Source organism: Rosa rugosa, chromosome 5 (genome assembly GCF_958449725.1).
Source record: "Rosa rugosa chromosome 5, drRosRugo1.1, whole genome shotgun sequence".
Classification (NCBI taxonomy): domain Eukaryota; kingdom Viridiplantae; phylum Streptophyta; class Magnoliopsida; order Rosales; family Rosaceae; genus Rosa; species Rosa rugosa.
In genome coordinates, this window is record NC_084824.1 from 15,695,958 (window position 1) to 15,720,051 (window position 24,094).

A 24,094-nucleotide genomic window follows, 5' to 3' on the forward strand; every position below is an offset into this window, starting at 1 on the left:
TAGATCCTGGTTCCGCCACTGGAGCCATTGGACGCTTCATGAAAATTAAATAGGGTAATTGAACGGCGTGTATTTTATGTTCCATCTGAGCATGTGTATCGTTGGTGCTTTTGTTCATCCATGCATTGCTTCACTGTTTTGAATGATTCTGCTTAGTTTTTTTATAAGGCAGCAGAGCTTTCTTGAAAGCCGCCCATGATATTTCTGGCGATCGAAGACGCGAAGTTCTGGAAGAGTCGGCAGAATGAGTCAAAATCCAAGAAAGCCAATCTGTCAATTTCAGAAATTCATATTATACTTCTTCTTTTTTTCGATGACAATTCATATTATACTTATGACCGATTGCGACGAGGATTATGCAGGATGATCTGGATCGATTGTTTATTTGTGCTCTAAAGTCATAATTACTATCACATTCACAAGACTTTTTGACCAGCTAAATATAACTAATTAATATTTCCATTAGGGAACTTCAAATCCATCAACTCGTTGATTAGAGCCTTATTATTATCGGTTATTTTTTTCAGAACAAATATAATTTACTATTTTAGAAAAGTTTATGTGGAAAATTTTGTTATATATATATATATATATATATATATATATTATCAATGTATGGCATTTTTTTTTAACTAAGAGGTAAACTCATTTGAAAGTACAGTAATAATTAATACAACTTGGAGGCTCCAGGCCTCAAAATAAAGATTGAGAAGAAGAAAAAACAAAACTAGCTAAATTGAAAAAACAAAATTAGCTAAATTGTGAGCCACATTATTAGCTCGACGATAAGTATGAGTAAAATAAGAACCTTGCATCTCTCTAATGTATGTCAGGTTCAATGTTCTACAACTGTAAGATTAATTGAATGATGAAATAAGTTGTAAAAGGATAAAATAAGTATGTTGAAGCTAGCTCACATTCCATGCACTGCATCAATTTCATTTTTTGTTTTACATAAATTTCCTAAACCCAACAATTGATTGCAAAAATATACAAAAGAGTGTCTAATAAAATTGTCATATTTTTTTTTTCTATTTCTCCCAATTCCTTTTCTTTAAAAGATTTTGGCTTCATCCCTTCAAAAAATGGCTTCATTTCTCATTATCGTTAATAGTATATTCTTCTTCTAATTTTTTGTTAATGAAAGTAAATATAAATCGGGCGGAAGACTCTTAAATAGATACGATAATTTCATTGCTTACCATAATTACAATTCACAACCACACATAAGTAATTCCTTAACTCTTGCTCCAAGTCGGACTGTCAAATTTTTTTTTTTTAACAAACACCACTCATTATATCAATGTTGGCTCGTTTATTCAACGAGCTACAATAAACAACATCTCTCCGAACACATAAATTGAACTAGCAAATCTTTAACAATCAAGAACAATAAAGGCTCCTACATGTTGTTAATCCATTTCTATAGAATTATTAGAATATGAAGTCTTCACCATACAACAATATTTACAAATTTTATTTAAATCGTGACAATGAGTTTCTGACTTTCTAGGTTTCATAGGAAAATCCTCAAACAGCATAGACCAACGAAAAAAAAAATTTAGGATAATGCTCACAACAGAACGAAGGGTCATCTGGGTTTCAGTTTATCCAAAAACCTGGGGCAGTAAATACTTGTCTATCTTTAGAGAACTTGGCCTGAAATAAAATAACAAATAATAATAGTAATAATAATTCCTTATTTTCTGATTGGAAAGATATATTAAATCCTTTTAATATATAAATGATTCCGTTGAAAACCCACACGTGCCTAAGCGACGCCGCCCTCCCACGCATTACTATATAAACAACCACTTGAACTCTGCTCATGTTGTCAGCTCCTTCGTCATTTCCATTTTCCCAAGAGAGAGAGATCTTAGAGAGAGAGAGAGAGAGAGAGAGAGAGAGAGCAGAAATGGTGGTGGAGCGAGACATCGACGATCTGCCGAAGAACGAGGCGAACCACACGGCATTAACGCCGCTGTGGTTTCTGGAGAGAGCAGCTGTGGTGCACCCCACCAGGAAATCGCTGGTCCATGGATCTCGTCACTACACGTGGCTCCAGACTTACCAGCGCTGCCGTCGTGTGGCCTCCGCCCTCAACAACCACTCCGTCGGCCTCGGTTCCACGGTAATTCTCTACACCCCAACTCACTTTCTTTGGCTGATTTTTTCTCACTCTCCAAGGAAGTAGTAAAAGAATAAAACTTGTATTACTATCGATCATGATTACTATCATCGACCTTATCAAATTGCTAAATTTGTTTAAAGTTTTAAACTTTTTTTTTTTTTTTTTTTTTTGTGGGTTTGGATTGGAGCTAGAGTTTACTAGTGGATTGACTTTAGCTGTGTTTTACTAGGTGGGGATATATGGAAGTTGTATTAGGATATAATGAAAATGAATAGTTGGTTTTTGGGATCTGGAATTTGTGGAAGTTGTTGAATATAAAGGCCGTCCAGAATCTTAATGTTATTAGGTGGACACACTTGGCCTAACCAACCTGGGATTGGATATTGTTTTTATCAGAAAGTGGTAGTGTTTGGATTTGGTGGTTTGCTTGCAATATGGTAGTGTCTCTTTTGATGATGTTGACCCTGAACCTAACGCATGTAACCACTAAGTCAACTGAAGTTAGTTCTGTTCTTGACAGAATCTCCTTTGTTTTGGTTTCTATGTCATAATCATAGGCATTCAAAGGCTAAATTTCTTAGTAGGGGTGCTTTGCGTTTTGCATTTACTTACTACGGGTATGTGGCTTGCTTTAAGTTGCATACCATGGATGGATTTGCTCTCGTATTTAGTAGATTGGTTCATTTAACCTTGTTTTGGATTCTAGAACCTAATGCTGATGAGAAGAAACTTCAGAGACTTCTCGGTTTTGGCGTTTTGCAATTCCATCATGACTGTTTCGTAGTAGAGTCTGTAGTATTCTCTATAACTGCTTTGTTCTTTTCATACCCTAAACTAATAACTGCTTAGTTCTTTACATAATATACATTTGAATAAATTTTACATATATATGGACACACTTGGAAACACAGATGAAAACTGTTTACATAGTCCAGAACTCCAGCGAATATAGTCAGTATTAAACGTCAATTAGACCCTTGAGAAGCAACTATTTCTACTTTAGATGCTTTCCAAGAACCATTGTACGAAAGCATTGCTTCAAAAAGTTGCTTTCTTTTGGTGTAACGCAGATAAGTGATATTTTCACCAAAATTTCTTGTCCTGTCAGTCCTATATGCTCTTTACTTATATAGATATTTGAGTCCCCTAAGAAGCTTTCATTGTCTATATAGATATTTGAGTCCCTTGAGAAGCAACTATTTCTACCTTAGATGCTTGTCATTTTATGATGACTGCTTGAAGTTCTAATATACATGTCTATAAGCTCTCAACGAATCTTTTATGCTAATGGATTTCTATCTGGACTGACATGAAATGATTTTTTTTTTGTTTCCTAATGTACTGGAATACTAGGATCGTTGTTGTTTGAAAATCCACAATCACCTCTTGAACCATAATTTGCACCTCGTTTAGACAGTTTCTACTGCAGATCAATTTGAAATTATAATTGAGCTTTAGTATATTCCTCTTGTCTTGTGTCTGACCCTTTGCTTTTGTCTTGTATTCGAGCTTGTTGACTGATAGGTGACTTCTTTAATATTAAAAACAGGTATCAATAATTGCACCAAATGTTCCAGCCCTTTATGAAGCACATTTTGGAATTCCAATGGCAGGAGCTGTGTTAAACACTGTCAATGTCCGTCTAAATGCATCGACCATTGCTTTCCTTCTTGGTCATTCATCATCTGTAGTTGTGATGGTGGATCAAGAATTTTTCACCTTAGCCGAGGAGGCTTTGAAGATTTGGGCAGAGAAAAGCAAAGGCCAATACAAGCCTCCACTCTTAATTGTCATAGGTGATGAAAGCTTGGATCCTAAGGGACTCAAATATGCTCTGGGAAGAGGCGCCATTGAATATGAGAAATTCTTGGAAACTGGTGACCCTGAGTATGCCTGGCAACCACCAAAGGATGAGTGGCAGAGTATTGCTTTGGGTTATACTTCCGGAACAACAGCCAGCCCTAAGGGGGTGGTGTTGCACCATCGTGGGGCTTATTTGATGTCTTTAAGTGGTGGTCTTGTCTGGGGGATGAATGAAGGAGCTGTATATCTTTGGACTCTACCCATGTTCCATTGCAATGGTTGGTGTTACACTTGGGCACTTGCAGCTTTTTGTGGGACAAACATATGCCTTCGACAGGTAAATTAAACCAATGTTTGGTAGATTATCTATGTTAAGTTCTGGATAAAGATATGTTACTTATCTCCCCTCATTAGGTGTTATAGTTTTACAGCTTATGGTTGATGGACTCACTAATGGTCTGTTTAAAATATGAAAGGCTCATTAGTATATGCATATGATTGTCAGTTCCTTATCGACAGAATGAAACTTGTTGGAGTCTATTGGCCTATGTGATAGGAACTCTTATAAATACTCTGATGTAAAATTACTCCTTGGAGCTTGTAGCTAGTGGACTTTTGGCATTTTGGTAATGAGCTGCAGTTAAAGTAATGTCACATTTTTACGTGCATCATTGATCTTTAAATGTGCAGCAGCAGATTATCTTTGGTTGCAAACCTCTTGAGCTTCAGCTTTTATTTCTTTTATTTATCTGCAGCCAATGCTGTGGTTCATTAGCGGTTAACTATCTCAATACAGGCTGCACATATTTGCTGTCTTTTTCATTTAGTTTTACATAGTTGCTTGCCTTAGATGTTGATACCAACAGTTACCTTTTCCCATTTTCATAGGTTACAGCCAAGACAGTCTATTCAGCAATACACAAGTATGCTGTGACTCACTTTTGTGCTGCACCCGTGGTGCTCAACACCATTGTCAATGCTCCAGAAGACGATACCATCCTTCCTCTCCCTCATGTTGTACACGTAATGACAGCTGGTGCTGCTCCTCCACCTTCTGTTCTCTTTGCAATGTCCCAAAGGGGGTTCAAAGTCACCCACACTTATGGTCTATCCGAAACTTATGGCCCCGCCACAGTATGTGCATGGAAGCCTGAGTGGGACTCCCTTCCCCCTGAAACCCAAGCTCGATTAAATGCGCGTCAAGGTGTTCGGTACATTGGTTTGGAGAGAGCAGATGTTCTGAACCCTCGCACTATGGAACCTGTTCCTGCAGATGGAAAAACTGTGGGAGAGATAATGATGCGGGGAAATCTTGTAATGAAGGGTTACTTAAAGAACCCGAAGGAAAATGAGGAAACTTTTGCAAACGGGTGGTTTCATTCTGGTGATCTTGCCGTGAAACATCCAGATTCATACATAGAAATCAAAGACAGATCAAAGGACATTATCATATCGGGAGGTGAGAATATCAGTAGTGTGGAGGTAGAGAACATTCTATATCAACACCCAGCCATATTGGAGGTATCAGTGGTTGCAAGGCCAGATGAGAAGTGGGGAGAGTCTCCTTGTGCTTTTGTGACATTGAAGCAAAGCGTTAATAAGTCCGATGAAAAGCGTGTGGCAGAAGATATAATGAAGTTCTGCCGGGAAAAGATGCCGGCTTATTGGGTTCCCAAATCTGTCTTGTTCGGACCATTACCAAAGACAGCTACTGGGAAGATACAGAAGCATTTGCTGAGGACAAAAGCCAAAGAGTTGGGACCTGTCAAGAGGGTGAGCAAGTTATAAATGTATGATGTTTCTCATTGTACAAAAACCAATAAGAGCTTGCAGCATATTTAGTTGTGTCAATGTCAAAATTGGTTCACTTGGACTACATGAAAAGGATATTTTCAGGATGATCATGGGACTTGAAGTATATACAGATTATATTGAATGGTTCTGCAAGAATTCAAATCGATGGTAGTGTGCACCAAGGCCCAATATTGATCTGAGCTAAAGTTTATAGGTCGTCCTCAGTGAATGACACCTTTATGAAAGAGGCTTGCTGAGAACACTCACGACCACGTAATAAGAAACTACTTAAGATCCAAGAAACTAGAAATAGAAAATGAACATCTTATTAAAATTAAAGAAATATACACAGAAAGAAATATATATATATATATATATATATATATATATATATATATATATATATATATTTATATATATATATGGAAAAATCTCACAAATAGTACCGGATCTATCGGTCACTAATAACTTTCGTACCTCAAGTTCAAAAAATATCAGATTGGTATCTGGACTTTTAACCCCGACAAGATACGTACCTAGGAACAGTAAAACCGTTAACGGGACTAACTTTTTAAGGGTATAGTCGTCCTTTCACTGTTCATCTTCTCCAAACCTCTCTCCTATCTCTCTGCAATCCCAGATTTTTTTCTTCTTCAACATACCTCAATACACATTGTTCTTCTTCTTCGTTTGGATTCTACCATTTGTTTCCTTCTCAACCTTCATGATCAACACGAAATGCCAACCCATCAAAATAAGGCAAAGCCAAATATAGTTCTGAACAACCTTCATGATCCCATAAACATAATACAACACCTCCTTCCTCAAGATGAACTTCCTCTCCACAAAGAACACCATAATCCTTATCATCCAACCCGAAACCAACCTCCGACAAATTGAAACCAAAATCAGCACCTCATATTTCCAGTATTAGTTTCCATAGATTCACCTCCCTCAAAACTCTTATAGAAAGAGTGCAAGCCAATGCCCCAATAATCAAAACCAAACCCAGCCACTGAAGCAGAGTCAGTGCATTGAACTTTGCCCTCTTGTACTCATCAGGCAAATCCTCCTCCAGAAACGGGTCGTCCTCCTTATCGTCACCTCCACTCCAGCCCAACATCCTAGACCCCATTATACCTGATTTTGAGACCCGATCAAAATACGGCCAACTCTTGTGCTGCCGCCGAACCAACTCGGTCTCGGCGATGAAGTCCGACGCCAGCTACTGGAACGACACCTTCAGCTCCCTCGACGTGCGAGAGTTCCTTTGAGAGACTGCCAGCAGCGGCAAATCTTGCGGTCGTAGCTCGTCCATCTCCAACACAAGTCGTTGCCGTTTATTTGTAGAGGAATATGACTATATGAGAGAGGTAATATACACAAACGACAACTCTCTCTCTCTCTCTGTATAGCTTAGCTATTTTGTAAGTGAAAAATCTAGGATTGCAGAGAGATAGGAGAGAGGTTTGGAGGAGATGAACAGTGAAAGGACAACTATACCCTTGAAAAGTTAACCCTGTAAACGGTTTTACTGTTCCCAGGTATGTATCTCGGGTCGGGGTTAAAAGTCCAGGTACCAATCTGATATTTTTTAAACTTGAGGTACGAAAATTATTAGTGGCCAAAAGTTCAGGTACTGTTTGTGAGATTTTCCCTATATATATATATATATATATAGACACACACACACACAGAGACAGAAAGGTTCAAAGGCGGATGTCCGCGAAAAATGTTAAATTGCGGATGTCTATTGTCAGCCGTCGAATGGGATTAAATGAACTTCAACGGCTCAACGCATTTATGATGTCCTTGTACTTCTTCACATGGCATTTCTGATCAGTGATTCAGCGCCGCCGACATTTGGACAGTAAACTAGCTCATTCTTCACCTTCTCCTTCTCCTTCTACGACCGTGAGATGGTCACGCCGTCGAGCATCTCGACCTTCCCTTGACTCTTTTCTCGCTCAAAAAGTTCCAGATCTCAATGGTGTTGTTGGAATTGGGGATCGACATGGATACCATTACTCTGTTCTGATTCAATACGGTCGAGCATCTCGACCTTCCCTTGATTCTCAAATATATTGGAATTTGATCATCTGGCCGTCAGTTCCATTTTGCTCTCTCAAAGTTGTCCAGGTCCTCCCAAAATAACAACAACAGAGACCCAACTTCGGCAAATTCTTCGATCTTTCACTTTTCCACAATTTCTCTATCGGATGATGATTGTTAGTTCCTAATTATACATGGGTCTTAATTGATTTCGTTGTTTGACTCCATTAACACTGAAAAGATTGAATTTTTTATTACCTCCTAGCTTTGTTCGATTGTCTTTCTTCTTCTTTTTGTTTTGGATTTCAATTTATAGCTCTGAAGAACTTGCTGGGTTCTTTCGTTGTGTTTCTGTTTTCAAAGTTCAGAGCTTTTTTGAAATATGGGATAGTCTACTATGAGGAATATAGGTAAAGGGCGCCGATAAAGATTCTGGCAGCGATGATTAACACGCCGCCAACCGGAGGCCGGCTCAGGGAGGCAGTGAAGGATTAGAGAAGATGATGGAATTTTCTTTAAACCAACCGATGGCTGACACGTATTTCGTCCGCGTTTTTCTAACTTACGGACGTCCTCTTCTGATCGTTTTTTTTTGAAAGATGAGAAATTTTATTAATTCATACGAATAACATCGTACACTAGGGCATCCAGGATGAAATCCGGAGCATGTGTGAACCAATCCTGATGAAGGTTCGAATCAAAACTAATGCTAGCAAGTCTATGAGCTACACGATTTCCATCTCTTCTAACATGGTGCAAAGAAATAGTAGGACATTGAACTAGAAGCCCCTTGATATCAGCAACTAGAGGACTCAAAGGAGATAGGTCACCAACTGAGGAGGAAATCGCATGGACCGCAAGCAAACAATCACTTTCCAGTTCAGCTTGTAAGTAAGCATGCTGCTGCATGAATCGAAGACCTTGTTGTATAGCTAGTAATTCAACATGTAGGGGAGAACTGACAAAGTCCTGTCTATAACAAAAGGCTGCAACAAAGGTGCCCATAGAATTACGTAAGACCCCCCAACTCCTCCATGCTGAACATTAGATAAAAATGAGCCATCCATATTCATTTTCAGTAACTCACCACGAGGGGGAATCCATTTCTTAGTCACTGCATGTTTTGGACTACTAGAATGGTCTCTAGATTGCGTAGCCCTTAGGTACTCCTCATACCAAGCCATGGCAGAAGCAATTAGCATGGAGTTGTATTTCTCCTTATCATTCCACAGTTTGTCATTACGGTTCTTCCAAATGCTCCAGAGAATAATCAACAGTTTATCAAATACATGAGAATGAAGAGATAGTACCCGTTCCAGCAGCCATTCTTTCAAATTAAAGGCCGGAGTGACATAGATTGGAATTGAGAAAGGAGGTGACTGTAGGATAGATTTGGCAATAGCACAGTCACATAAAACATGACCAATAGACTCATAAGGAGCTGAACAAAGAACACAATGTAGATCACCAGTGTAACCTTTAGTACTTAAAGCTGCTCGAGTTGGAAGTATGTTGTGGCAAGCCCTCCAACCAAAGATAGCTACTTTACTGGGCACTTTAGCATTCCAAAGAGCCTTCCATAGCGGCGCATAGGGATCTCCAGAAGAGGTAGAAGCAGAATAGGTCCCCATAGACAACTCCCGAGCCACTCTGTAAGCTGACTTAACTGAAAAGAAACCTTTTGGTTCTAATTTCCATGCAAAACGATCAGTGTTAAAGCGTCTGCTTAGAGGAAGACACATAACTTTAGCAGCTACATCTGTAGGGAAACATAGATGAACAGCAGCCACATTCCAAGAGCATGAATTGTGATCGATCAAATCAGCAACTAACTCAAAGATAGTATCCTCAGGTTTATTCAATAAATGGGGAGGAGTATTTGGAATCCAATTATCCTCCCAAATACTAACCTTGGTGCCAGTTCCAATTTTCCAATACAAACCAGCTTGTAAAACTGAACGAGCTTCCAAAATACTTCTCCAAGAAAATGAGGGTCTGTCACCCATATCAGCAGTGAGAAAGGTACCATGGGGGTAGTAAACAGCTTTGAGGACTTGAGCAACTAATGAGTCTTGGGAGCATTGATGTGTGTGTGTGTGTGTGTGTGTGTGTGTATATATTGTGTCCACGATATAGGAAATCTTGGGAGCATTGATTTTCTTTCTATGTATTTGAATGACAGGATTGGCAGCTACATAAACGAGTGGTTGTATCATCACCCACACTCAAGTGGTTGCAGCAAGACAATTGCGTTGATATCCATTTTATTTGATCCATCTTTTCAAATACCAAAAAAATGTATCCATATTTTCAAATACCAAAAAATGCAACACCAGAGTCGACTCCAAAGTCATAATATCTCAAGACAAGGAGGCCATAGAGCAACGATAGTTTATTCCTTTTTCGCGAACTCTGCCAAGAACTCTGTACCTTATTTTTGACTACTAATAGAACAGCTTTGAAAATCATTATATTTTATCCGCCTAGTCTAATACGTAACCAATGGAAGGGAGACGAAGATAAGGCTTGTGGTTGCTTTCAAGAGAAGACTATGATGTCAATAACTAACTCGTTACACCATCTTGTACCTGCACAATAACATTACAGTACTGCATTTCTAATCTCTAATGAAGATATAATGAAGTTCTGCCGCGAAAAGATGCCGGCTTATTGGGTTCCCAAATCTTTGGTGTTCGGACCATTACCAAAGACAGCTACTGGGAAGATACAGAAGCATTTACTGAGGACAAAAGCCAAAGAGTTGGGACTTGTCAAGATGGTGAGCAAGTTATAAATGTATGATGTTTCTCATTGTACAAAAACCAATAAGAGCTTGCAGCATATTTAGTTGTGTCAATGTCAAAATTGGTTCACTTGGACTACATGAAAAGGATATTTTCAGGATGGATCATGGGACTTGGAAGTATATACAGATTATATTGAATGGTTCTGCAATAATTCAAATCGATGGTAGTGTACGTGCACCAAGGCCCAATATGATCCGAGCTAAAGTTTATAGGTCGTCCTCAGTGAATGAAACCTTTATGAAAGAGGCTTGCTGAGAACACTCACGACCACGTAATAAGAAACTACTTAAGATCCAAGAAACTAGAAATAGAAAATGAACATCTATTAAAATTAAAGATATATTGTTAAAGGAAATTGGAATGCAAAGAGATTGTAGAGAGAATTGGGAGAATAGTTGTGTGTATTCATTGATAATAGGAGCCCTATATATAGGGATTACAAAATACATAATCTTGAAGTACAAGGATACCTGTTCTAATTCGGAGTAGGAAATCTCTCCTATTACAACTATAGAACTAATCCTAGTTTAACAAGGCACACTAAAGTCAACATTTTTCAACACTCCCCCTTGTGCCTCTCAAACTTGGTAATGACGCTTTGATCGTTGCCTCGTTAAAAACCTTGCTTGAGTAATAAAAAACATGTGGAAAAAAAAAAAAAAAAAACCTCGAGGAGGAGAAAAAGAGTACAACACGTCCTTCACTCTTCGAGATCAAACATGTAGACATCATATCTCTCCCTGATTTCAACATCTCCCCTGATTACTACAAGCATGGGAGTTTGGATACCTTTCTTAATCTGATGCTCTTTACATGTTTCTCGAATGTGGATTTAGGTAACGACTTAGTAAATAAGTCCGCTACGTACATTATCCTCTGATCGGATTTGATTCACTTTAATCTTTAGGAGTGATTGTTGTTGCTGATTATAAAAGAACTTAGGCGATATATGCTTGGTGTTGTCGCATTTGATGAAACCTAACTTCATTTGTTCAATACAAGCTGCATTATCCTCATAAATGCATGTAGGTTCATCTGTGGTAGACTTCAAACCACAAGTTCCTCTAATATGTCTAATTACAGACCTTAGCCATATGCAATCACGCACAGCTTCATGTAGAGCAATAATTTTTGCATGATTCGAGGAAGTAGCAACAAGGGTCTGTTTTGTAGACCTCCAAGATATCGAGGTGCTTCCCATGGTAAAAACATAGCCCGTTTGGGAGCGACCTTTGTGAGGGTCAGAGAGATACCTTGCATCAACAAAACCCATCAAAACATCACCGTCATTTTGATGGAGGGGAGGAGGAGTGACAGGACCCGCCCCGGATTTCACCCCAAAATCCGAAGTGGCCCTGAGGGGCCCACCTTAGAAGAAATTCTACCAAAAATTTGGCGGAACTTCCCCTAAAATGGACTACCCAAAACCTGTAGAAAGCATATTTACACTTCTAAATCCCCCATCCTTATTCTCCTGGAGCCACCCTACTCCCCAAATCAACATCAACCAGAAATCACATAACACAAATCACAACTTAAATAACATTAATTTCCTTAGGTAATCAGAGCAATTCTAACAGCAAGGGTAATCAAGGAAAACCTAAATCAAATAAAAATGCGGAAGCCATGCTGTTGACTATGCCTCAACTCCAATGTACGCCCGACCTCAACTAATTTCGCCTGCAAACTGGGCATTTGAAACCGAAGGGCCCAGGGGAAAGTAATTGAAAAACACGTTAGAGTGAGTGGACAAAAATAAACGACTAAATAAATAATTAAAATAAAGCAAGTTGTATTACTTCCCCACGAATTTAAATTCATAAAACTTCGATGCATGCAACGTTTATAAAACGTATGTCTTTAAAACTCGGAGTCTCGTGAAAACATATCAATCCCCGCTGGCTAAGAGAATTGGACTAGCCCCGCTAGTCAAGTAACAAATAAAAGGATATGGGGAAGAGATTTCACCATACTGGTAAAGGAGCCCCTCAGGCTCTACCTACCCTCGACTGCCACTCACACATAGATTGTGTGAGGAGGAGAACTAATAACCTCGACTACCACTCACGTGAGGAGGAGAATAAATCACCTCGACTGCCACTCACAAACACAAAGTAAGTGAGGAGGAGAATAAGCTACCTCAACTGCCACTCACAAACACAAAGTAAGTGAGGAGGAGACCTAATCAAATGACCCGAGTATGGTGAGGAAAAACAATTGAAAACCAGTAAATCAGTAAGGCTTCCCCAACCTCGCAACAAAACACGAGTATGAATCCCATCCATACTCGGAAAATCTCAAGAAAATATATACTCCAATGACGTGGCCCCGCACGCCAAAATATTCTAGAATTCATAAACCATTAGGCGAGAAATAATCGATAAAATAATTCAATCGAAAATCCCATTTTCGAAAAATATTCCAAAAAATCTCAATATCAACGAATAAAATATATTAATAAATTCCAGAATCACCTCGGAAAGTAATTCGTCGAAAATCACTTAAATCATGATTTCAAATAAAAGTCATATATCGGAGATACTTATCAAAGGCTCAAAATCCATTCCCGAATCATAATTGAAAATAAATTATAATTAATCTCCGAAAATTTAATCATATTCCGAAAACAAATCATAAAATCCAAATCTGAGCATAATAGATTCGTATCTGAAATTCATATGGAAAAACAATGCCAAAATTATAATCCAAGGCAAAATATTATGCTCGATAATAAAATGATAAATAAATTATTATTTCGGGAAAAATAAATGCATGCATCATTCTTTAAAAATAAAAGTCCACTCACAGTACTATTCAGGTGATCACACATACGATTTCCTTCGTCGAGCAATCGCTCGGTACGTCACCCTGTACACAATTATATTCTTTGAATAACTATTCAACAAATTAATATGATTCCTAAGATCAATTCCTTATAATTACATCTCCACTTCTTCTCGGATTCAACCCAAATTATACCACTAATACCAATTCGTTAATTTAAAGGTTCCAAGGCAGAACCGAGAGATATCCGACGGTCGGATTCTCGTAATTCGATAATCGAAACCCTAACTTCAAAAATTCATAATTAATTCCAAGCTTCTCAAAAAATCACCAAACTTCACATACAAGCTCTACAACATTTATAGAATTTAATGGCCTAAAAACTGGAATTAAAACACTGCCCTACACACCTCCACGCGCCACCCACGCGCCGGTGGCCACCACCTCCGATGGCTACCAGAAATCAACAGTAGCTGCAAAACCACAGACCCAACAACATTCTCAACTACAACTTCTCTCAATTTTTACCTTTAAACGTCCGGATTAAGCCAGTGAAGAAAACCCAGAAATGGGTTTCGGATCCCCTCTTCGATTCGACCTCTACACCGGAAATTGCAGCAAGAGGGGTTGGGGAAAACGTTCACCAGCTCGAGGAGTCCCTGCTGTCCACTTTTGGCGGTCGGAGGTGGTTGGAAACGATGGAATCGCTGGAAGGATCGAAATCGGACCCGGAAAGAACTTCACGTCGATTTGAGCTTTTCCGGCCAAATCGTTGAAAATCAAGGGCACCAGCGTGAAGGTGGGAAGGAGGCGAGTTTGTGGTGGCTTGGAACACGCTAGGGGACGGCCGGACGGCGTCGAATTGCAGCGAGGAAGCTGCTGCCCGAAGAGGAAGGGGGAGAGCGCGGGGAAGAGAGAGAGCTGGGGTGAGTTTCCGGAAATGGAAACCTACCTCGGTAATTTTCCATATATGTATAAAATTTTTACCATGAACAGTAACTTTCACATTTTCGCTATAACTTTCGCATGCGAACTCCGATTTTTACGAACCACATATGCACGTGCTCGGTTTAACATCCTCTACAACTTTTGTGAAGAAAATTTTCTCAGATTTTGACCCAAACAAAAAGTCATATTCTAACCCCCCTAAACTGTAAAATGATAACTGCGAACGGTAAAACGTACCGTAATTCACATACACACAGTAAAAGAGGTTAAATCGGATATGGGGGTGTAACAAGGAGGACGCCGACCACCATGGCAGCGGCGCCGTGCTCCCTGGTCTTTAGCTGGCGGCGCGTGATGTTGACGACGGCCTTTGAGCCAATGGAGTCTGATTCTATTCTTTTGTCCTTTCTTTTCTCTCTGTAGGGATAATACAAGCCCATAGCAATCGTACCTTTCAAGTAACGAAAGATTGTCTTTACACCAATTCAATGGCAGCGCGTTGGCACAGAGCTACATCTAGCCAACAAGCTCATAACAAATGAGGTGTCCGGTCTTGTATTGTGTTAAGTACAATAATGCGCCTATTGCACTTAGGTAAGACACTTCTGCCAATTAACACGTCTTCGTCATCATCCTTGGGATAAAACGTATCCCTCTTAGGTTCAAGACTACGGACGGCCATGGGAGTGCATCTTGACTCTATCAAAATGCCAAAGCATTCATTGACACGGTATACAAGTTCTAAATGTAGAAAAAATCGTGTTCTCCCAAGGTCCTTCATCTCACACTCGGATTTAAGGTGTTCAACGGTTTCCCTTAACTCTAAAGGGTTCCAATTATGTTTATCAACATAAACCACGACAATTGCAAATCCGGAACTTGTCATGGAAACGCGCGGCATAGTTCATCATATCCCTTCCCAATCAAGTAGTCACTTTAGTGAGCGTTTCAACCTCATTGCAAAAGCGCTCCGTGGTCTAGAGCCACTTGATTTAAGTAAATGAAGTCCACCAGAACCTTCATGTATATTTCGTATATAGATCCCCATAAAGATACGTAGTGACCACATTTGTAAGCTGCATGTTCAGTTATTCAAAAACTACCAAACTGACAAGGTAGTGGAATGCAATGACATCCATTACGAGAGAATATGTCTTCTCGTAGTCGATTCCAGGGTGTTTTGTGAGAAGCCTTGTGCCATAAGGCGAGATTACCATATCTTTTTCTCATCACGCTACCTAATGAAGACTTATATATTATTGCCAATAGATTTTATGTTAAGAGGTGTTGGCATCTCAGGCCTGAAATCCTTCCTCTTCGTTAGTGAATCTAATTCAACCTGGATCACATCTTTCATTTAGGCCAATTTTCTCTATGTTGGCATTCTTTAACGGAGTAAGGTTCGATGTCATTGGTCTCAATAATCCAAGGTCCTCATGTACACTAGTGTAGTTTGTAGAGATCTCTATATTCTCAGGAATTGGTCTTAACATTGAGGCGTCCCCCAACGATGTCTCTTGGACATAATCACAATCCAGAATATTCTCATGATACGGATTTTGAGTATCAATGATCAATGGATCAAGTTGTGCCAAGTTCGCTATCTTCTTAGGACGAGAATCCATCGAACCTATGGGTCTCCTACGCTCTCTAGCGGAACATATGGCCTATGACGCCATTATCCCACCTTGTGGCATCATCATACCATCATCCATGATGGTGGTGCCATGGGTATCTCCTCTGGGTGACGCATGTCCTCTTGTGGGGACATCAATACTTGCAGGCATGTTTGCAGCAGGTATATGTGATCTCATCACTTTTAGGTGATCAAGATGAGACATAGTGGGGACAGACCACGACAATTCCTATCGTTCCTGTTGAACGTTGATGTTCTAATCTCCCCCTAATGATGGGAAGACTGTCTCATCAAAGTGACAATCGGCAAATCTAGCGGAAAAGAGATCGCCTGTCAAGGGTTCTATATTGCAGACTTATAGTTTGAGATTTATATCCAACACAAATATATATATATATATATATATATATATATATATATATATATATATGCATTCGTTGTAATGACCCATATTGATGTGCTGTGGCGGCGCGATTGGCACATAAACCGCACACTTAAATATGCGTAGGTACAAGATATTAGACTCGCACCGAGTCACCAGCTATAGCGCAAATAAAGTTTGAGTGGCTATGGGTCGTAGACGTATTAGCATAGCTACATGCGATATTGCATAACCTCAAGTGGAAATATTGGTGTGTATTACGAATGTCCGGGCTACCATCGTAGTCGTTTAATGTGGCTTTTTTGTGAGACCATAGGGGTGTGTACATGGGAATATGATGCCTAATATCAATCCCCAATGATATGCAATAGTCATAGAAAATTTTCAATGTAAACTCTCTAGCATTATCAAGTCGAATTGACTGAATGAGATGATCTGGGTAGTGAACCCGTAGTCATATGATTTGGGCTAGGAGTTTATCATAAGCAGCATTACGAGTGGACGAGAGCGCGACATATGACCAACGTGTCCGCACATCAACCAACACCATAAAACATCTAAGCAGTTCGCAAGTTGGTTGAATCGATCCACAGAATCTCCTTGGATTCTATGTAAGAATGGAATTATTTCCTTAGTGTCCTTTGCATAGGATGATCTCCATCCTAAAGAGCAGGCTTTACAGAACGAAAGATGGGCTTTAGAAGCAATCAATGAGGATTTTGGTTGAGCCATGAAGTCACAATTGACTTGAGAATAGAGAGGGGAGCCAAATTTCCATACATGGCGTCAAAGCCATGATTTTGCCGCAGGGGGATTATGGCGCTGAGTTAGCCGGGTTAGCCGGCCGGTGGTGCACGGCGGCGGTGCAATGCTCTCTTTGAATCGGCTTTTGATTCGTACTTCTCTTCGTTCTGAAGAAAGGATGTCCGTGTGAAGTCTTTAATATACAGATCATCATGTCACGACCTGAGTGTCCAAACGGTCATGCATGCCAAAGTCTATATGTGTCAGAATCTCATAAGTCTCTCCCGGCCATGACGTGGTTGGATTCAATTATTCGAATAGTGGTTGCATACAACCCACTAGAATGACACATAAGTTTCTCTAATACTCGTTTATGTCCGCAGTCATTAGAGGTGATGCAAAGGAACTCTTGTCCATTCTCACAATGTGTTTCCACATGAAAACCATTGGCTCTTATATCTTTAAAGCTCAAAAGGGTTCTTCCGGCCCTAGGAGCGTAGAGAGCTTCAGTGACATTAATGATTGTGCCATTTGACAACAAGAATTGAGCTGGTCCTCGACCATGAATTAATTTAGATGACCATGCCATCGTAGTCACTGAAGATTGAGTAGGCATCATCTCAAGAAATAACTGCCTATTTTGAAGTTTGGTGTGCGTAGTACCGCTATCCACGAGGTATTCTAGCTCTCTAGAAAACATACTTGAATGAATAAAGTTCAAATCAAAATCGACACTTTATTTCAATGAAAGCCAATGATTACATCAAAGTTTCTAAATCAAAATTTAATCCAAAAAAATGATAATCAAGCTTAGACAAGTAGTAGTTACTCAATCCTTTCGGTAATTCCAATTTGATTGTGACTAGGTAAGGTAAAGCGAGATTTTGGTGGAGCTATGCTCACTTGTAAAACCGTTCTCTCAGTTCAAACCTTTCCTAGACATCAAAATTAATTGGATCAGCCTAGTGAGAAAGAATTATAACCACTGTCTTTGTTGATAATTTCCAAAATTTGGATTTGGATTGAAAACAATGACGTTTGTATCAAATTTTAATGCTCACGAACGCTCTTAGTCCGTAGCCTACGAACGCTCTTAGTCCGTAGCCTACGAACGCTCTTAATTAGTCCGTAATATTTCGATGCTCACGAACGCTCTTAGTTCGTGGTTTACGAACACTCGTAGTTCGTAATTTAGCGTGAACTCCCCACGGTTCTGCTTTTGTGAATCGAACCCACGTTATAAGAAAGGTGGGATGTAGGAGAAGAGATTTTGTAAGTCCCCGAAGAAAATAAAAAATTTAAATTTCAAAAATGGGGAAAACTTACTTGTGAAAAGTTACTTATGAATTTCGGAGCTTGAAATTCTCAATACACGCGCGTGTTGATGCAGGTGTGCATGCTTTTAGGATTGCCACTTGCTATCAATCCTGAAGTAGGATTGCAGGCTGTTTCGAGATCCCGATTGCGTGGTAAGATTGCAGACGTGCAAGATTTCGATCCGAGAGCAGGATTGTAGTCGAGCTTCGTTCCTAGGTGTGTGCAGTGGGCTTGTACATTAGGCGTGCAGGTGCTGCGTAGGTAGGTAAACGCAAATGGCATAGGGGCACTGTGCTTGGCGGAGGTAGTTGCGCAGCAAACGAGGACTTCAGCTTCTTGAAATAGGGGCTAGAGCTCATGCTGATAACGTGTTAAAGGAAATTGGAATGCAAAGAGATTGTAGAGAGAATTGGGAGAATAGTTGTGTCTATTCATTGATAATAGGAGCCCTATATATAGGGATTACAAAGAACATAATCTTTGAGTACAAGGATTCCTATTCTAACTTGGAGTAGGAAATCTCTCTTATTACAACTTGATGTGGAACGGTTGGCGAGAAGAATCGAAGAATAGCTCGATCAATCCAAAGGAAAATCTGGTTTGCTGTAAATTTGGCATTCGGTGTCCGAATTGAGATTGCTATACCTTTCCTGAAAAGGAACGGCTCCAGGAACAAAACGCGTCGCTTTGCTACGACGTGAGGACTTTTTCGGGCTTTCGGGATCGTTTAAGACCTCAAAACTGTAATTTACTGTTTTTCAGAATTTTCGGTTTTCTAATTTGTCTTGGATTTGTTTTGTTTTTACCCGTGGGCTTTAGGATTTCATTGTTAGTCGCTCTAGGGTTTCTTTTCTCATATATAAGCAACCTTAAACGGCTGCATAACCTATCTTTTATCCTATTATCAATCAAATTGAGAGTTTTCTCATTTATCTCTGGTGGACTCCAGAATTCTTGTTTTAGGTTTATTGCTTGTAAACCTAGGTTACTTCCGACTGCGTCACAACTATAGAACTAATCCTAATTTGACAAGACACACTAAAGTCAACATTCTTCAACACAAATTAATCAAGAATTTGTGTCCACAATATAGAAAATCTTGGGAGCATTGATTTTCTTTCTATGTATTTGAATGACAGGATTGGCAGCTACATAAAAGAGTGGCTGTATCGTCACCCACACTTAAGTGGTTGCAGCAAGAGTGCAAGACAATTGCGTTGATGTCCATTTTATTTGATCCATCTTTTCAAATACCGAAAAAATGTGTCCATATTTTCAAATACCAAAAAATGTAACACCAGAGTCGACTCCAAAGCCATAATATCTCAAGACAAGGAGGCCATAGAGCAACGATATTTTATTCCTTTGTCTCAAACTTTGTCAAGAACTCTGTACCTTATTTTTGACTACTATTAGAATTGCTTTGAAAATCATTATCTTTTATCCGCCTAGTCTAATACGTAACCAATGGAAGGGAGACGAAGATAAGGCTTGTGGTTGCTTTCAAGGGAAGACTATGATGTCAATAACTAACTCGTTACACCATCTCTAAACTATGATGTTACACTATGATGTTATTGTACCTGCACAATAACATTACAGTACTGCATTTCTAATCTCTAAAGTATCCAAGCTCAGGTGTAAAGGTGCAAATAATGCCTAATCCAAAGGAGATGATGATGGGTTTCAAATTCACATCCCCAGCCGTTTTAAAGTTCACATGAACAAACCGCTTTGATACATTGAGGTTCAAACGTACTATACCAAGATAGAGGCTAGCTGCTGGGGATGATGAGCTTGCGGCGCAGACATAACAGGTTTACCTGTACAAGTATATATGCATTTATTTTCAGAACGGAATTTGATGTATAAGTCAACCAATTGTATTACGCGTACGATCTCCAAACTTGCAGGCAACTACTAATTAAAAGAGGATAAGTGGCTGGCTGGCTAGCTACCTGGCAAAGCTATCTCCTTTGCATGATTGATTGGTTTTTAAGGATAAGACACTAACGCTCAATCACAATCCAGTATCCACCCCCATATGCTGATACTGCATTTTTAAGCCCCATCAGAACCACTTCTCCTCATCCATCCACAAAGGATCGATGATCGATCTCATCCATGCATAGATGACCGATTCTCCTTCTTTCTTTGATTTTATAATCAAAAGGGTTGAACAGTCTCTGTCAGTGAACTGTGGTCTATTGAATAAGATATGCTACTGAAAAAGTCATGATTTCAAATTTCACTAATACCATGATATGAATAAAATGAGTTCACTTTTTTCTCATCTAGACGCTTGTGCTCAAAAATCTAAAACTGGGGGAGGACCGGAGGAGTGGAGTTGGGTCGGGTTGCGTAGACCATATCATTCATGATCCAGTTAGGAGTTGTTTAGGTCATGTATTGGCCATTTTTTCTTTGTTTTCTCAGGTTCTGATTGATTGTCACGTAGCCTGTCTACTTAAAATGCCAAGGTGGCATGGCCAACCAATCAATTATCTAATCCAGCGAATAAGATGGAGAAGCGAAAGAGTGTTGAAACTGCAGATTCATTATTAAAAGACAGCCTAAGGTTGGTTGATGATGATAATGACAACAACATGTACGATAACGAAACCTTGAATATGTATATTGGCTTTACGTGTTTCCGGTGTATCATTTTTGATAATTTGTTAGTGAATTTCTCTTTAATCCAATCGAAAGGGTCGTCCACAAAAAAATAACGGGAAGTTCTAATTAGACCTCCAAATTTAATAGGTCTAACTAGAAATCCCATAGTTGGGAAATACCTGAATAAAGAGGGCACATCGACTTCCATAATCACTTAATCGAATGAATATGATGGTTAGAGAATGGTGGAAGATGATGATACAGAATCTGGGTTTTAATAAAAGGATGGTAAAAAGGTTGTGGGTGGAGATCTAAGATTAACTTGCTTAAACCAAATTTCCCTTCGATTGAGATCACTTGTTTCAACTTCACGTTATTGTATGTAGGTCATGATTATCAATAAAATTCTTTCTTCACGTTAGTTGTGTAGGGTGTTTTTTTTTTTTTTTTTTGATTGGGGGAGGTTAGCGTTAGTAAGTTAGCAACACACACACCTTTTGGGGGGTATCCCAGCAGAGCCGGACTAATCCCTTCCGAACGCCATGAGGCAAAATGCACCCACTGGCTGGCCCCAAGGCCTCATGGGGTTTCGAAAGCTAGACCTGGGAGTTCCAGACTAGACCCTTCTACCGCCCTACTATCCCTAGTGGTTTTGTGTAGGATGTTTTGGTAAAATTAAGGAGGTCTAATTAGTTATATAAGTATTTAAAAAAGTGATTTGAAGGTTTAATAAGCATGAGAGGTCCAAATATCAAATTTGGAGGTCCAACTAGAATCACTCAAAAAAAATAAAATAAAAAAAACACGAGCATAAGAAATTTGATTAGAAATGCCGTCACTCATGTGCTTTATGTATGTAGTCGATCAATCCATTATTCCGATCAAAACAGTACCTTGATAGACGACTTCAGTTTCGTATCCATAAACATATAAAAAAGAAGTACATACGGATCAAATGAAATGTATAAAACCACAAAAGCTAGCTCTAACCAACTTGAGGTATGGGGATATCAAATATCAGAACTAATGGTTCTGTTGAAACATCAAGGCCCCTCATATTATTTGTGAAATTCTAAACTCTAAAGTACGTTCATATGTGCATATGATGTTTTTTGTTCCTTTCTTCTTCAATTGGACATTGAGTGTTTCTATTGGGACCTCCAAATCTGCTCACTTGACCTCACTCTATTATGAATTATTAAATGACATATATAACCTACTATAAAATGACTATCAAAGACAATAATTATACTAAGAAAATATTATATTAATTTATTTTATGTAAACTTTCCAATTCAATAATATTAGATTGTATTCTTTATTATTTCCCTTATCTATTTTCATTTTCCAATTCACTACATACTCATTAAAAAATTCATATATATTTAATAAGAATTAAAAATATGATTAAGATAATGTGACATAAAAATGTATGATATATTGATATATATGTTGAACACATATTGGTGAGGGAAAACAAAATAAATCCTATTATAATTTATGACCTGAATCTAAGTTTATCCATTATATTTGCAAAAAAAAAAAAAAAAAAAAAAAAAAGAGTAGCAGTTATAAAAAAAAAAAAAAAATATATATATATATATATATATATATATATATATATATAATAATTAATCATGAGATACAAAAAGTAGAGAAAATAAATAAACATTAAGAAAAAATGATTTCTTCATTGTCTTTAACAGCTAAAATAGAAGAAAAAAAATTTAAAAAAACCACAGAATAGTTCATGTTATTTTCTTATTGATTAGAAATTAATTTTGAAAATCAATACCTTGTGTTTGATTTATTTTATTTTATTGGAAAAGCGATTTATGCATGTTGTTTGATTAAGGTATGTATATGTAGTTAAGATTTATAGAGTAATTAAATCATTCAAATGACTAAGTTTTTTATTTTAAAGATAATAATTTGTTTATGAGTGAGGTTATTTGAGGAACTTTAGTGAGGTTTAGTGAATAAATTTAGTATTTAAAATTTTGATAGGAGGTGTAAAAAGTACAGAGGTCAAGTGAGTAAATTTGGAGGTTCCAATAGAAAAACTCTTGGACATTTCTTTTTCTTTGGAATGAGGTGGGAGTTTCCTTATAATGGCTGTCTTATACATTATGATGCATACCCAACTTGGAAAACCGATTTCTAGTTAAATCCTTGGCTTTATATTTTTCTTTTTCTTTTCGACGACAAAGAAATGAATATTACAGAGAAAAATTTCTAATACAACCAACTCTTAAATCATGAAAGCTAAAGGTAAGGCTCGAAACGAACTCTAAGCAGGAGGATGATGTGACTTTATTTAATATTGCTTATACCATATATTGTATCTGTCATATTTAACATTATCCTCTATTGTCACAAAGAAAAAGAAAAATCCATTGTGTGCTAGCTGTACAGAGAACAAATTAGATATCGATTATTTGTTAATTGGTTCTGGTATATGATAGGCCAATTTTGTGATGGCAAAGTTCTATTCCATGGAATATAGCTAGGGCCCCATAATATGTATGCATGTATATCCAATATTCTCATATCTTGGGAGATATGTATATGTATTGTGAATATATGCAAATCCAATATTCTGAATGGTTCACTTTTTAATGTTATTTTATGAAAATTATTCTCTTACAATTTGGTAAAAACGAAAGTTGTTTAAGCATGCATTTGATACGTAATCATTTCTACAATACAATAAATTATGATACGGTTCCAATGATAAATGATTTTTTATTTGACTTATCTTTTGCAAGGTTCTTACAAAGAACGAAAATGTTCAATCAATAGCAGCCGAAAGAAATGAAAGTCTGCAAATTTTCTTCAGGACAACCACTCTAGATCCACTCCCTTGTAATGTGTCTTAGAAGAATTGGTAAGCCTATAAAGTGCACTCAATAGCATGTCTCCACTAGGTAATTGGGTCAATTCCCTCTTCCCATTTATCTGTCGAAAACAATTAACTCAATCAATTTTTGTTTCCTAAATAAAGTAGGAGGAAATTTTTAGCAAAATGTCTCATCAAAATTTCTTAGCTCATCACGCATTCAACAAATTTTTATTTCCGC

The 24,094-nt window shown here is 38.3% G+C and overlaps 1 protein-coding gene across 1 annotated transcript; it reads left to right on the plus strand.

Annotated features, from left to right (window-relative positions):
• The first annotated feature begins 1,831 nt into the window (after nucleotides 1-1,831).
• Nucleotides 1,832-5,894, plus strand: LOC133709452 (acetate--CoA ligase CCL3). The gene is made up of 3 exons (XM_062135197.1): nucleotides 1,832-2,131; nucleotides 3,681-4,271; nucleotides 4,823-5,894. The coding sequence occupies exons 1-3, from the start codon at nucleotides 1,916-1,918 to the stop codon at nucleotides 5,720-5,722; spliced, it is 1,707 nt and encodes a 568-aa protein (XP_061991181.1). The 5' UTR covers nucleotides 1,832-1,915; the 3' UTR covers nucleotides 5,723-5,894.
• The last annotated feature ends 18,200 nt before the right edge of the window (nucleotides 5,895-24,094 follow it).

Bases quoted from the DNA above. Each gene is read 5' to 3' on its own strand.
- LOC133709452 (XM_062135197.1), top strand. From the start codon at position 1,916: ATGGTGGTGGAGCGAGACATCGACGATCTGCCGAAGAACGAGGCGAAC. The intron at 2,132-3,680 runs GTAATTCTCTAC...TATTAAAAACAG, and splicing joins CCGTCGGCCTCGGTTCCACG to GTATCAATAATTGCACCAAA. The intron at 4,272-4,822 runs GTAAATTAAACC...CCATTTTCATAG, and splicing joins CAAACATATGCCTTCGACAG to GTTACAGCCAAGACAGTCTA.